This window comes from Acartia tonsa, chromosome 15 (genome assembly GCF_053477335.1).
Source record: "Acartia tonsa isolate MP-2025a chromosome 15, ASM5347733v1, whole genome shotgun sequence".
NCBI classification, from domain to species: Eukaryota; Metazoa; Arthropoda; class Copepoda; order Calanoida; family Acartiidae; genus Acartia; species Acartia tonsa.
Window position 1 is genome coordinate 6857921 of NC_137274.1, and position 15186 is coordinate 6873106.

Consider the following 15186-nt stretch of genomic DNA (forward strand, 5'->3'; position numbering starts at 1 on the left):
GAACAAGGACATATGCTACTTTTGATGATAAATTAAGAAATAAGAGCTCTACAACCTAAAAGATACTTTTTTGTGGGTCATAATGTATATTAAGATCAGCTGTTTATCAAAAGTGGTTTCAACTGTAGACTTCAGGAGCTTTGCACAAAGAAGTGAATTGAAATGCAATCCACCCCCCCTCCCCCTTCCCTCCTATTGTTATTCTGTGTTTGTAGTCTCATAATTTTAATACCTATATTGCTGCAACTTTTCTTCACAGCAATTGTAAATTATTCAAAATTACAAAAGTCCACCCTAGTTTTTTCTTGGTTGAATTATTATTTAGTATGGAGAGGGGGGAGGGGGTATTTTTTCTCTTAAAGGGACCCCTCCACATTTTTAGACACATGGTCATGGCCCCCAATTCTTCATTTTTGAGCTGCTTGTACATAGTAGCTTTATGTAGCACATTCAGAATAAAAAAATCATTAAAAATTGAAACACTCTATTGTCCATCCCCTGTTCTGTATACCTCTAATGTTATTAATCAGATAAAATAAAAAAATCTGTATATATATTCAGAAAAATGCATTTAAATTATCTAAAGGAAACATATGCCCAGTTCTCAAATAGTTTTTAAAGGTCGACTGATTTTTTCTGTAGGTCAACCTAAACAAGTAGAACCAACAAATACCTATATAAAATCAGTCAGCCTAAAGCTTCTATCATCATCATCGCCATTTATCTCTTCTTTCCAGAGCATAGGCCACGCACAATGGTTCTCCATTTATCTTTGAATTGGGCCTCAGTAGAGGCTTCACTGAAAGAAGGAATTCCCTCCTCCAGGTTGTTTTTGGTCTACCTGGTTTCAAAGCTTCTGTAGGTCGACCTAAAATTTCAAGAGGTCGACCTTTGTCTTTTGTGAACTGGGCTATAGTATAAAAAAAGGAACAAAACAATTAAAATTATGGATGGAAATTCGAGAAAGAAAATATTGGTCTTTTGAATTATTGAACTAATAAGGAAAATGTACAAATCCAGGAATTGATCTAGCACCCTAACTAATAACCAACAACACTTGATGAAAATATGAAGAATTTTAACATATTAAATCCTTGAAAATTTCAGCTGTCCATCTTGAATAGGAGCAGAGAAAATCATGTTTCCAGAATACCGTTAGGGACTGACTGACAATTAGATGGATGAAAAAATATACATTAGCGTTTTTTAAATGATACAAAATATTTCTTTCAGGAAAGCGACCAATTGATTGTACAAAACGTCAAGCTGTTAAAGATGTTTTAGGTATTTTATTTTTTGTTATTTCTTTACAATATTCTTACAATATCTTATAAATTTTCTAAAGTAAAACATCAACCTTATTTTGGACAATGAACTATTTATAATGTTAGGCATGCAGAGTTTTTTTTTACACTACTTATTTAGTTATCATGCCTAGATGTTAAAACTTTCTTTTTATTGTAAGAGCAATTAAATTTCAAATATATTAATTCACACTTTATTCAGACATGTATCACCTAGCTTATGAGTTATTAAAAGAAGGTGATCTAGAGAAAGTAAAAAACTTTGTTAATGGAAATGAGTTGGCTGGTAAGGAGATATTAAAATTGAAATAGAAAATGAGTTGTTTAATAAATTCAGTAAAATATTAGCAAAAAATTTCAAAGTAATATATTTGAGATCTCAGTGTTAGAGTACTTATGTGGGCATATTCGTGTTATTCTGATACTTATAGAGAAGCTTTGCTCCCAAATCAACAAACAATTTCATATTTTTAGTATATTGGGTCAAAGGTTTTACAACACTAAACGATTCTAGCTACAAATTTGGTTAGGTATAATAAAATAGAATTTCGCTTTTTCCAGTAAATGTATTCTTGGGGGAAGACTCAAATATACAAAGGCCAATAAGCTTAGATTATAATTCATTATAACAACAGATTTTACAATAATTATCATGATTTTTAAAACAGTGTAGCTACTCAGTTTCAGGTCTGTCCACTTATAACAAAATTTTATCTTTATCTAATTTGGGTGAAAATGCAAGTAAAAACAAGATAACATTAACATTATGTCTACATTCAGGCAAAGCTGCTTTATGGGCTGCTGTTCATTATGGAAAATTAGATAATCTAAAATATCTTATGGAAGAAGTAATTCAATGCACTGATAAAGAATGTAAGTAAATGTTTGTAAAACAATTAGATGCTCATTATTTAATGTCTCAAAAATTAGATTTTGTTTTTACTGTTCAGTAGAAAATATAAAAAAATCTAGTTAAATACACATAACCCTTTTTTTCCTTCTGATCCTTTGTATAGGATATGCTGACCTTGATTAATAATTGTGTCAAAAAATCTTTTTAAAAACATTTGATAATGAATTTCTGATTAAATGTGAGTTAAAGTCAAATATTGCTTTCTTAACAACTTTTGTTTTTCAAAAATTTCAAACGGCTGTAATTTTTTTATATCTAAAGCTACAAATGAAATGTTTTCTGCAAATTTTATTGTAGAAAACTGATATGCATATTGTCATAAACTCCAGTTTTTGGAAATATTAGTACCATTTTTGTGATATTTGTAGTTTAGGAGCTGCATTGAAAAATGTGAGAAAAAGCTTGAAAAGTTTTAAATATGTTGAAACATGTACCATTTAGCTCCCATACTATATGTAGCACAGGAATGGTTCTTATATATCCAAAAACTAGAAAATAACATCATTATAACGATAAGGGTAACATTTTTCAACTATTAACATTTTCTGAAAAAATTGTGTTTGTAGCTTCAAAAATAAGAAAATTACAGCCCTTTGGAATTTTAAATTTTTTGTGCATATTTTTTGCCTAACCTTTAAATACATAAATCTTCAAAAATAAGGCTTTTGGAAAAGCTCATTTTCATGGCATAGTTCGTTGAATTGATCATTTCTAAATATTCAAAACATGATGTCCCACCACACTTTTTATAAATATATCAAGCATTTTGCATAGTTTATTTTTTCTATGCATAATACTTTTTTCTCTAAACAACCTGTATGTGGCAACTGTCAACAAAATTAAGATAAAATAACAACAACTTTGTCTGTTTGTATTAGGCAGGGATAATTATTCTACATTAAAAAGCTTAAAAATAATTTAAAAACCTTTTAAAAATATCACACAACATTTATATGTTTTAGTTATTACTCCTAGTACTAATGGTTAGACTATTAATGAACAATTTATTATTCAAATTTTACATTTAGGTAATGAATTTTTAAAACTGGCTGAAAGTCATCATTATGTTAAAATTATGGATTACTTATCAAATCCAAGTGGAAAACAGGCTTATTGGGGTAAGTTAATTCTTTTTAAACAACACTTTCCATGGGTACAAATTAGGGTTGGGCCGGATACTTGTTTGGCCGGATACCGGTTATCTGGCTGATTTCAAATGCCGAATATCCGGTATCCGGCCGGATATCCGGCCAACGCCGGATATCCGGCAAATATCCGGTTATTTGGCCAAATTACCGGATATCCGGCCGGATAACCGGCTAAATTACCAGATATTAAAGTAGCAAATAAAATTTATTAATAAACTTTTGAGATTTCATATATAAAATTAACATAAAGATAAACATATTCAAAAAATATTCTTCTAGCTTCAATAATAAGAAAATTATAGCCATTTAAAATTTTTAAAAGCAGAGATTTTTGGTGTAAAATATAAAAAAAGTTATAGCCGGATATCCGGCCGGATAGTTTCAATATCCGGTATCCGGCCGGATATCCGGCCACACCGGATATCCGGCCCAACCCTAGTACAAATATTATTTATAAATATATTTTAATATATGATAAATATGCTATTTACAATATTATGATCTATTAACCCATTAGTGCCGAACCGGGTTTTAAAACCCGGTTCCAGAAAATGTAAAAAAAAACGGTTTTCGGCTTCATAATTGCATCATTCTCAGTATGAATCCCCCCTCTACTACCCTGGCTTTCATTTCCCCCTGGAGCAGGTAGTTTTGCTTACTTCCGTTTGCCGGTATAGATCAACAAAGTTTGAAAATCATGAAAATTCAAAATACCCCATCTAACTTTTTTGTTTTTATAGTAAAGTCGCTGATTTTTTTCGTTAAATCTAAAGTTTATTGACAAGTACATCTATTTGTGAATTTGTTTTATTTAAATTATTATTTTTTATATGATTTTTTTATCGTTTTTTTACGCCCTATATAAGCCCGGTTCGGCATTTCCATTTGGAGTCTGAAATTTTTATTACCCGGTTTCACTAATAGATCTTTTTTTGACAACAACAACAAAACAGGGTTTTTTTACCCGAAATCGCCGGCTAAACACTAAATTTGAAATAAATTGCTTCGTATTATACTTGTAGCTCTATAGATTACATGAGGTTGTGTAGTTTTCAATTACGGATCGTATCAAAGTTCTAAAAAGTGTTCATCTCACTTTTGGCGTTTAAAAATTACATTTTTCGATTTTTGGTCAAAATAACCGGGTTTTTACAGGAAAACCGGGTTTCAACGCTGGGGGAAAGCACCAAAAACGGGTAATAATGCCTGGTTGGTATTTATGGCCGAGCCGAACCGGGTTTTTTTGCAACTTTCCTGTGCACGCCACTAGAGCAAAACAAAAAAATACGAATTCCGTTTTGACCATTATAAAGCTTCCCTGAAACTTTCAGCTCGATCGGCCCATAAAAGTGGCGCTCGGCACTAATGGGTTAAGTAAAATTTAAATTTGAATAAAAAAACAAAAAATAATAACTATAAATTGTGTCTGTAATTTTCAAAAAATTTCTTTTATTAATTTTCAACTTAAACTTTCATAGAAATTCTGTGCCTTATTTGATTTTAAATTTTCTACAAATTTTAGAGTAGAGTAAAATAATGTACAACATAAAAAATTAGTAATTAGTAATTTTTTACCTTTAGAAGACTACATACAGAGAGTTGAAGACTTGGGGTTCTACAAAGCAATGAGTGTCCTGGAGGGAAACAGCAAAAAACATGAAAGAGCACTTGAAGAGTTATATCAGTATTGCTTGATCTATGCAAGCAAGTATGGAATTTACTCTGTGGTGACAGAAATATGCACTTATTTGAAAGACGAAGAACATGATATGATCAGTAATGTTCTTCATTACAAGGATGAAGATTATAATACTGCCCTCTTCTATGCAAATAAGAGTTACCAGCTGAAAAACGGATTTGATTTGATCAGTCTGGAAAAGCAAGCACACAAAGATGACAGAGCTGGAGCCTTGAGGTGTATTAGGAAGGAGGCAGGATATGAAAATCTGGACCTATGGTATATAGAAACTTACAAATTACTGCATCCCCCTACAAAAAATACAAGAAGATTTCAGGCTATTCTTGCAGTTCTATTTACTGTCATACCTTCAATAATCTTCTTTTTCTCGGACTTGGCCACAGATATTGGACTAAGCATATACTACTATAGCATTGGTTTTGGTGGGGTGAAGGATACCAATTGTTCATTACAACAAAGCTATGAAACCTGTTTTAAAGAAGCTATGGGTAACTTGTCTTATTTCCATGTTGATGACATTGCTCCTATTCTGAAAAACATATTGTCAAATGAAACATGTGTTGATGCTGATGAGTGGTCCCCTTGTGAAGATACTGATTATGATGCAATGATTATGAAATATAGAGTGGCATTTGTAGTCATGATGTTTTCAATATCAGTCTCAGTTATGGTCTACATTTGGAACATGTGGAAATTGAACCCAGTATTTCCTGATATCAAGAATAGGCGTGCTAGAGTAATTATAGAATGTTTGGTCAAAATATTTTGGCCTGTGTACTATTTGTATGATGAGTACACTTTTAGACTAATCAAGGGAACAGTTGAAGTGGATAGGAAAGAGAAAACAGTTGAAGAGACATCTGAGAAATCATGGAAGTTACTCCGAGCTGTCGAAAATGGAATAGAGAATTATGCTCAAATGATGCTCCAAATTTTTCTGATTTTACCCTACATAAGCTCTATCATTTCTCTTCCTTTCAGCCAAATTCTCAGTTTGAGCCTGGAAAACATATTCAACATGTTTTCAATGCCTGAATCATACTGTAACAAAAGTGATGGATATGCTGCTCTTGGCAAACTTACACTGACCATCCTATCCCTCTCCTACGGGATGTCTTCAAGGCAAGCAACTAAAAGGGGTCAAACTCTTGGTCAATCCATCAAGAATCTGGTGCTTTGGATAAGTTTTTCACTGTTCAGCTTGGCAAGAATAATAGCTATATTTTCTCTACTTTCCTTATCATATCCTTTGACAGCCACACTCTCCTTTATGTTTGTTCACATTCTAATGGTTCTTCTGATTCAAGCATGTTTGAATAAAAAGATGAATTCAATTTGGACCTTGACTACAGAATTTGTACCCAACTTAATAAGTGCAGTAAGAACTCATACATTATGGATCAACTCTCCAGTAAGAAGAAATCTAATTCAAGCATGTTTGAATAAAATGATGAATTCAATTTGGACCCTGACTACAGAATTTGTACCCAACTTAATTAGTGCAGTTGGATCCCATACATTATGGATTGACATCAACTCTCCAGCAAGAGGAACTCCAACCTTCCTGAAACAAACTATATTTCAAGCAATGATAATGATAGAGAATTTGATAATGTTGTTGCTCCCAGTGCTTGCCCCAGGATATTACCCGCAGGATGATTGCTTCCAAATCCATCCTTCTCTCATCATTTACTCATGTTCTTTTTGGCTGGTTGGTGCACTACTTCAGGTAATAAGATTTTTTTTATTTTATACTAGTATGGATTCTAAAGTGATATTTTCAAGATTAGACCCTGATCTGAATTGCATTAGACAATAATTGATAGGTATTTTAAAAAAAGTAAATACAACTTTTATTTCAGTTCTTATTTTGCTATCTGTGGAAAGAAATAATTAACTATTAATTTGATTGTGCAATATCAATTATATTTCTTATCCTAAAGTTTTAATTAATTCTAAACTCTTCTATTCACACTGTTAGATAGTACGTTTCAAGATCATTAACAGTCACAAAAAGTGTTTAAATTAATTTTGTTCTTTTTAATCAGGCAAAATAAATGTCAAATCAATAGATTATTGAACTTAAATTGAATTTTGTAAGAAAAGGCATCTTTAGAGTCAAAAGAAGTTAAACTTTTCTTTGTCTAGAAAAAAACTTCATTACTTAAAAGTTGCTTGAAAATTTCAATGATTTATGTTTTAGATTTTATACTACCTGGTGATCCACCCTACTGGAGCAGTGAATGGTGATGAATTATTTTCTTCAAGAATATGGATAGTCAGCAAAAGATTTGGTGGAACTATGATATCTTCTCTGAAAAGACTGTGTTGTTCTTGTGGACAAGAAGAAGAGATTACTAATGATGCAAAAGAAAGGAAAGAAGATTCTAAACAAGGTAGGAAACTTGTATTTTGGGATATATACAGCAGTGATATTGGATTCAAGTAATGTTTTGCTAGGACTAAAGCAACAGTAAGACTTCTTCCAACACACATTTGACCTGACTACAGGTTTATTATCACATAGTAATATGAATAATTAGTATTACAAACACAGGGACTGCCTAAAATTAATATTATTGATAAAAGATACCTCACTGCATTCATAGGGTTATAATCATCACTCGCCTTGCATGTTGCAAATACCTCTTAAAAAACAGTTTTGGAAAGTCTGGAATACATATATTTATACATGTAATGATTTACACAATAAATACTAAAACCATTTTTTTAAAAATTTAGGATCATGGAAAGAAAACAAAGTCATTCCTTAATTAGGACAGAAGTCACCTTCCTAGAAAGGACATAAGTAGCTTCCCTTATTTGAGAATTTGTTAGATGAAGGGCATAACTTGTCTCCCTTAACAAAGATTTTGCAAGATGGAGGACATAAGTAGCCTCCCTTCACCACACAAAACCTACCTTTTTGGTCCTTTACATAGCAAATTCTTGCAAAACATAGCAAATTCTTGCAAAACATTTGCTATGTTTTGCAAGAATTTGCTATGTGAAGGACAGAAATGCTATGTTTTGTGAGGTTTTGCTATGTGAAAGGACAGAAAAGCTAAGTTTTGCAACATGAAGGACATAAGCAGCCTTCCTAATGTAAGAATTTGTCAGACAAAGGACATAAGTCACCTCCCTTAAGTTAGATTTTGTGAGATGAAGGACATAAGTAGCCTTCCTTAGACCAATTTCCAGTGACTTCTGTCCTAATTAGGAATGACTTTGTTTTCTTTCCATGATCCAAAATTTATATATGTCAATTGGTAATTTTTTTATGTATTATAGGAATAAAATGTGAAAATTCTCATGAAGATGATGAAGGTATAAAAGCACTTGACAGGGAGAAACACTGTGAACAGAGCAATGACAAAACAAATCAAAATGACAATGGTTGCCTGAAAAGCCTTCTTCACACAGTTTCTTGTCACAAATTCAAGAAAGATTCAAATCTCCAAGAAATTGAGGAAATAGAGATGAACATAGTAAATGAAGAGCTTAATCAAGAACACGAAGAATTCATTATGCAGCCTCAGATTGATCAGGTCCACAATTTTATAAATTCCCCAATTAATTTTTCACTTTTATAATACTTTCATCATCTAATTAATACCAGGATTTCAGTTTCAATAAATTTAAAGTAAACCCTATTTTGATTATGGAAAGAAAACAAAGTAGCAGGTTTCGTCATATTTTCACAGTAGCTTTTGATAGGTTATTTCAAGTTAGGTAAATGTAAATGATTGCCCCAAAGGGGCTAGAAATAGGAGAAAAGCTACTGTAAAATATGACAAAATATGCTTCTTTGTTTTCTTTCCATGATCCCCCTGTTTTAAATTCCAGAGTGGAGATTTAATAATTCTTAGTGCTAAGTTTTCCATGTCAAGGATACAAGTGATTAATTCTATTTTTGTGTTTGGTTTTATATTCAAAGTGAAATATTTTGTTTAATCTTTAGGATATAGATGGCATGAATGTTGAGGAAATACAGCCTTTTCTTTCTGTTTCAAAGGTTATTATCATAAATAAGAGTTTTTTAATTTCACATTATACAAAAATAAAAGAATCTCATAAATGTATTATTATTTTTGTTAAAAGAAAGAATTTTAAATTTATATTTTGACTAGGACACTGGGAATGAAACAATAATTCATATTGGAACAGAACCTTTGATTGGAAATGTAACTCAGGCAAGTAATATTGCGTTGTATATTGTGATCGTAAAAATGATTATAATTTACTACTTTACCATACATGTTTGGTAAAAATTACATATAAAATATTGATACATTATAAATATATTATATTTATATAGGATGTAATCATTCATCAACCTGATGTTCTTGAAATTCTGGCAGATGATACTAAGGAAAGAGTTGTAGTAAAGGTAAATATTGTAGTGTAGACAAAGAATTATTGGAGACAAACAAATAAATCCAATTAATGATTATACAATTAATCTTCAGTTGCAATGGTTTCATATCAAATTTTCCAATGTCATATAAAGCATTAATCAATTCGTTTAGGATCAAGAAATAGAACTGCCAAGTTTGGACATTGAGAAAGAACCAGTTGTAAGAATGAAACAACAGGTATTATATGATTTTTTCAATATAAATAAAAACACCTTTTAAATGTAACTGATAAGGTGGTTGATGAGATTCAAGAATCAGTTTCAGTGGTTGTTAAGAATTTAAAAACCAATTTGCATTTTCTTTTTTTAAATTTTTTGTCACTTTTTAAAACATTAGTCTTTAATAATGGACTATAAGTAAACTTTAAACTTCTGAGGTAACAAAAAGATATTTGCATATCTCTACAGTCGGGCCCCTTGCCGCACCTTAATCGGCCGGGGGGTAGGGGCGTTCAACGCCCCCCCTAATTATCTCAGTTCCTATTAGAGCTAGAGGGCTAATTTTTTTTGTGCAAGTCCCCTGTTTGATAATGAATTTCCGACCTTTTATAAGTCTTAGTCAATTTTCGCTTCCTTCACCCTTTTATTTAACAACCTTTGTTTTTAGGTCTTTTTTTATTTAAAAATTTCAAACGGCTGTAATTTTCTTATTTTTGAAGCTAGAAGAAAAATTTTTTCCCAGAAAATGTTTATTTTTATGTAAATTTTACATTAGAAATATCAAAATATAAATTTCAGCGGCCGCAGCTGTACTTGGCAGCTGCCAGCCGCCGCAGTCGGCGGTCGGCGGGAAAACGGCGGCGGATCTTCATGAAATTTTTATACGTTATGTAGACATGTAAGAAAAGCTTAAGTTTAAAATTTGAGGTCTCTAAGTCAAAAATTGCGGCCACAGGAGCCTTTTTTAAATTTCTGGAGACCTGGAGGATCAGGACCTGCAGGATCATACCTGGAACCTGAAAGTGACTTGAACACCTGTATTTCATATAAGGATGTACTACTAGAGGATTTTTTAGTATTTTGGTATGATAAAATGCTTTGTTTTAGTCAAAAAAATATTTTTGCTCTTTACCTGGATGACCCTGCCAGGTTTGCTGGCATCCTGTGCCCGCCAGGATGGAGATATTCAAAAAATTCCAACTCTCAGTTATGTGTCATACCCATACTTAAAAAGTCAAGCAGTTTGGGCTCTTTATCTTTCACACACAGAAAATGAGATAGAAAAAACCGGATGGGGGGGCGTTCAACGCCCCCCCCCCCCCCCGACCGTTAAGGGTTAATTTGATATAAATTGCTTTTCCTCCGCATGGCACTGAGGATAATTTGGATATTGATATCCCTAAAGATGTGGATGTAAAGGTATAAAGTTATTTCAATATTGTATCTATTTACAAAATAAAATATCTATATTAACTCTTTAATAAGTATAATGTAATTAAATGCTGAGTAAAGTTATAAGTAAAATGGATCAAAATGTATTAGATGAAAGTGATCATATATTCAATATAAAAATTGTATAAAGCCTGTGATGGTTCTTGATTATCATTCTAATTTTACAACATTCATTATTTTTCCTTGTAGGAAACTGGGAAAGAAACTTGCAGTAGTAATGATTTTGAGACAGAGCCCTTGCTTGCAAATGTAAAACAGGTGAGTTAACCAGTTCCAGGGAATTTAAGAATTTATAAATCTAAATTTGCATTTTCTTTTATAAAAAGTTTATAAGTTTAAAAAAACTTTTTTTTGTTCAAGGTAACAAGGAGAAATTTTTATAAGATTTAATTGAAATTTTTTTTACTAGGATGTTCCTCCACCTGGCACTGTGGATGTTCCTCCACCTGGCATTGTGGATGTTCCTCCACCTGGCACTGTGGATGTTCCTCCACCTGGCACTGTGGATGATTGGGATATTGAGATCCCTGAAGTTGTGGTAGTAAAGGTATGACATTACATTTATTTCCTTCATATTCTACCAACAACATGTAGTTCAAGAAAAAGTTATAATACTTAGATGATAACCATATTTCTGGTTTTATCAACCAAGAGATTAGATACATTATTCATTTCTGTTCATAAAATCTATACTAGTATGGCTTTAAAACCCATTAATATCCACTGGGTTAGAACTGGTTCTCAGCCAAACTGAAAAATTATGTAAAGCAATGGATTGCAAACAATTTGCCACAAATATAAAATTAAAATTAATCCCATTTTTTGTCTTAAGTACTGTGGAAAACTGAACAAAATATGATCAGAATTATAAGTAATTCTTCTTTCAACTTTTAAAAAAAATGTAATAGAATGTCTAACTATATTTATCAATTTGACTGTTTGTTCCGAATCTTATTTGTTGAACTGATATTGTTTACAGGGTAGTGTCAGATAGGTCCTATGAAGGTTTATAATGATTTATGGGAAGGATACCTTCCAAGAAAAATCACCCCTATAAAAATTAACCTTCCCCCCCCCCAAAAAAAATTTAATTCATATAAATCATTTCATTTTTAAATTGGGGTGGGGGAGTCCTACTAAAATGCCCCTATAGACCTCTAGTTTAGGTTATTTTCCTACTTTCCTTGCTCATTCCAATAGAGATCTCCTATATACTAGTGGAGTAATTGTTAGTATCCTTATAATATAGTAACAGGATGTTTGTCTGTCTGTTTGTAAGGATATCGCTAACTGCTGAACTAATATGGTGATTCGGCGTTATCCTCTTAGGAAATTTTTTGTTCAATTTTGAAAATTTGAGTACCCCCCCCCTGACAACGACGAACAACTATTTTAGGTTAGGTTAGGTTTTAGGCTAGGGAGTCAAGCGCTGTGGCTAGGCAGGCAAGGGGGCCGAGCGCTGCGGCTAGGCAGGCTAGGGAGCCGAGCGCTGCGGCCAGAGTTCATAGTTCGCTGTCGGTGGGGGGGGGGGGAGGGGGGGGGTTGCTCAAATTTTCAAAATTGAAAAAAAAAATTTCTAAGAGGATAATACCGGTGATTCTTTGCAGTGTAGCTTCTTATAGGTCCTGGAAAAGTTTATAATTGTTTTTGGGGAGGGTACCTTAACACACCAAAGAAAAATCGCCATAAATAAAAAATTGGCCTAGTTGTTTTTTTGGTAAACAGCTAAAACAAAATAAACATAAAACATATTTTTGGTAAACAGCTGATTTTAACAACATAGATTGAAAAGAAGTTGTATTATGTGCCTCTAGGGGCATAGCTGCTAGTATATATTTTAAGTATTAAAATATAAATATAATGAAATTGATTTTTTTTTATATTTCAGGCTTTAATTGAACAGCCAGAGAAGGAAAATTAAAGTGGAGAAAAAAATTCTTTAAAATGGATACATGCAATTTTTTCTCCCATTACTTTATATGGTTTTCGGTTGATTTAATTGCTTGACTAATATGAGTTATACCATATAGTAGCAGAATATTTATGAAATTGCTTGAAAATATGATTTAGTCTTGAGATTTTAGATTTAATTTCATTTTGAAAAATTGCTTTACCTTTTTTTGAATACATTATTGGGGATTTTCAGCATTTTTCTTATTCAATATTTATTGCTTTGAATGGTTTAAAAAGCTTAATTTCCTCACATATAATGGAAACATTTCACAGTAACATATTTTTATTTTAACCTTTTATTGTATGATGGATATTTTTAGTAGCAAAGCTACTCTATAATTTGAAATGTCTGTCAGAATTTTTCTTGGCTCTTATACAAATAACAACTGAAGTTTGAATATATATTAAATATTCCCTTCATTATGGATTATAAAACATCCATGGCAGTTGAACTGCTTTAAAGCCGCATTTTTTTGCTTGTGATAGTATTGGTAAAAGTAAAACTGTGTGTTTATAGATGATAGGAAATGTATTTCTTTATTTAATTTTTAAATTCAAATATCTTGGGTATTTTTATGCTTTGCTACTAATAGAGGTGAATAATGCCTGTTTAATTTTTTTATGGTAATTTCGTAGAAGTGATTAAAAATTTAGCCATGTGACGTCATAAAAATTAGGGGGATGAGAGGAGAAGTGGAAAAGAAAACTCCTGAAAAAGAGATGGATAATCACTCATTTTTATGACGTCATAATGCTGATTTTTGAGTCACTTTGTCCCTCAAGGTAATTTCTAATTTTTTGTATTTATTTGTAAACATGATTTTAACTTAAATCATATTCATTTAATTGTAGAGAATTTATTTATAGAATTCAAAAAGCAATATTTTTACTTTTTTTCCGGTTTTGATTGCAATTGTTTAAATACCTATTATTACTAGGGTGGGTCGATTTTGGAATTTCACATTAGTAGACATTGGCAAGGGTTATTGGGCCAGTATAAAAACCTGTGAAACTTGAAAGAGGTTTTTTAAACCAAAAACAACAGGCGCGCGGGGGGTATAAAATGTGCCCGCCCCTCTATAAAACCAAAAATTGAAATTCCTCTAAACACAGGCATGTTGCATATCAAAATGACCGCTTTGAAATGCTGATTACAAATCTGAAAACGGCTTTGAAAAATATTGATTCAGTCTGAAATGATTTTCAAATAACCTACCAAAATGAACAATTTTGACCAAATTAGCTGTTTTTAGGTACTTAATGAGATCTTATTCGAACTAGGAGCAATATTTTTCAAAACAGTTTTCATATTCGTAATCAGCATTTCAATGCGGTCATTTTGATATGCAACATGCCTGTATTTGAAGGAATTAAAAATTTTGGTTTTATAAGGGGGTGGGCACCATTTATACCCCCCGCGCGCCGGCAGCCATAAGAGCCAAGTCACTTTTGAAACTTGAATGGGGCTTATCATACATATATGACTTCCACAACTTATGATAACAGTAAAATCTAAAAAAAAGGGGGAAATGGGCCCACCCTAATTATTACCTACTAAGTATGGAAAATTGATTTATATTTTGTATACTTTTTATATAATTACTAACATTATCTTGATTTTGTATGGTTTGATAATAAAAAACTAACAAGAATCCTTTATTTATTATTATTTACAATGTATACTCTATAATTAGCTCTGTCTAAATATTTGTAAACTAGAGCTACGCCCCTAGAGGCCTCTGGGGATAATTAAGGTTGGGGGAGGGAGTGGTTCTACCCATCACCACTTTTTATTTTAGTTTATAAAAGAAAAAGAAAAATTAAATTATTTTGAGGGGGACATTTTTTTCTAAGGGTTATTGTTCTTGGGAGGGTTGTGGTACTCTCTCCCAAAACAGCAATAAACCTTTCCAAGACCTATATGAAGCTACATTGTTATAGAGAAGCTTATTAGTTCAGTAGTTGGCGAGATCCTTGGTACACAGATCATGTTACTTTTGTACATAATACCATACATAATATTTTATTCAGGAGCTTTGCTACTTATGGATATTGTCATCCTTGTTTAGTTTATATTCACACTACATTCAATTTCTAAATTTACTTTTCTACAATTGGTGTTGGTCCGTTTGTCATACATAAGAGTTAAGCCTCTATTGGGCTAGGTGTAGCTTCGAGTACTAGACCTCTCTCCACGCACCTTGAAACATACATACAACACTTATGATTGTGGTGTAAAGCGTCCATTCACCCATCAGACAACTCTCTGAGATGCCCGACCTTTGTCTGAGAAGTCCCAACTGTGCATGGTAGCGAGTTGCGCCTGTTTTGGACCAAGGCATTCCCCCCACTCTAACTAT

General features: G+C 32.2%; 1 protein-coding gene across 1 annotated transcript in view; it reads left to right on the forward strand.

Annotated features, from left to right (window-relative positions):
* The window catches only part of LOC145307581 (uncharacterized), a 29102-nt gene extending 14624 nt beyond the window's left edge, over positions 1–14478 (forward strand). Inside the window, exons 10-23 of the mRNA XM_080150035.1 lie at positions 1234–1284; positions 1507–1590; positions 2085–2177; positions 3246–3335; positions 4947–6793; positions 7268–7460; positions 8356–8612; positions 9026–9079; positions 9195–9257; positions 9383–9454; positions 9594–9659; positions 11063–11131; positions 11283–11420; positions 12762–14478. Coding sequence (XP_080006161.1) covers positions 1234–1284; positions 1507–1590; positions 2085–2177; positions 3246–3335; positions 4947–6793; positions 7268–7460; positions 8356–8612; positions 9026–9079; positions 9195–9257; positions 9383–9454; positions 9594–9659; positions 11063–11131; positions 11283–11420; positions 12762–12794 — 3110 coding nt within the window. The 3' untranslated portion in view covers positions 12795–14478. The remainder of the gene's footprint in view (positions 1–1233; positions 1285–1506; positions 1591–2084; positions 2178–3245; positions 3336–4946; positions 6794–7267; positions 7461–8355; positions 8613–9025; positions 9080–9194; positions 9258–9382; positions 9455–9593; positions 9660–11062; positions 11132–11282; positions 11421–12761) is intronic.
* The last annotated feature ends 708 nt before the right edge of the window (positions 14479–15186 follow it).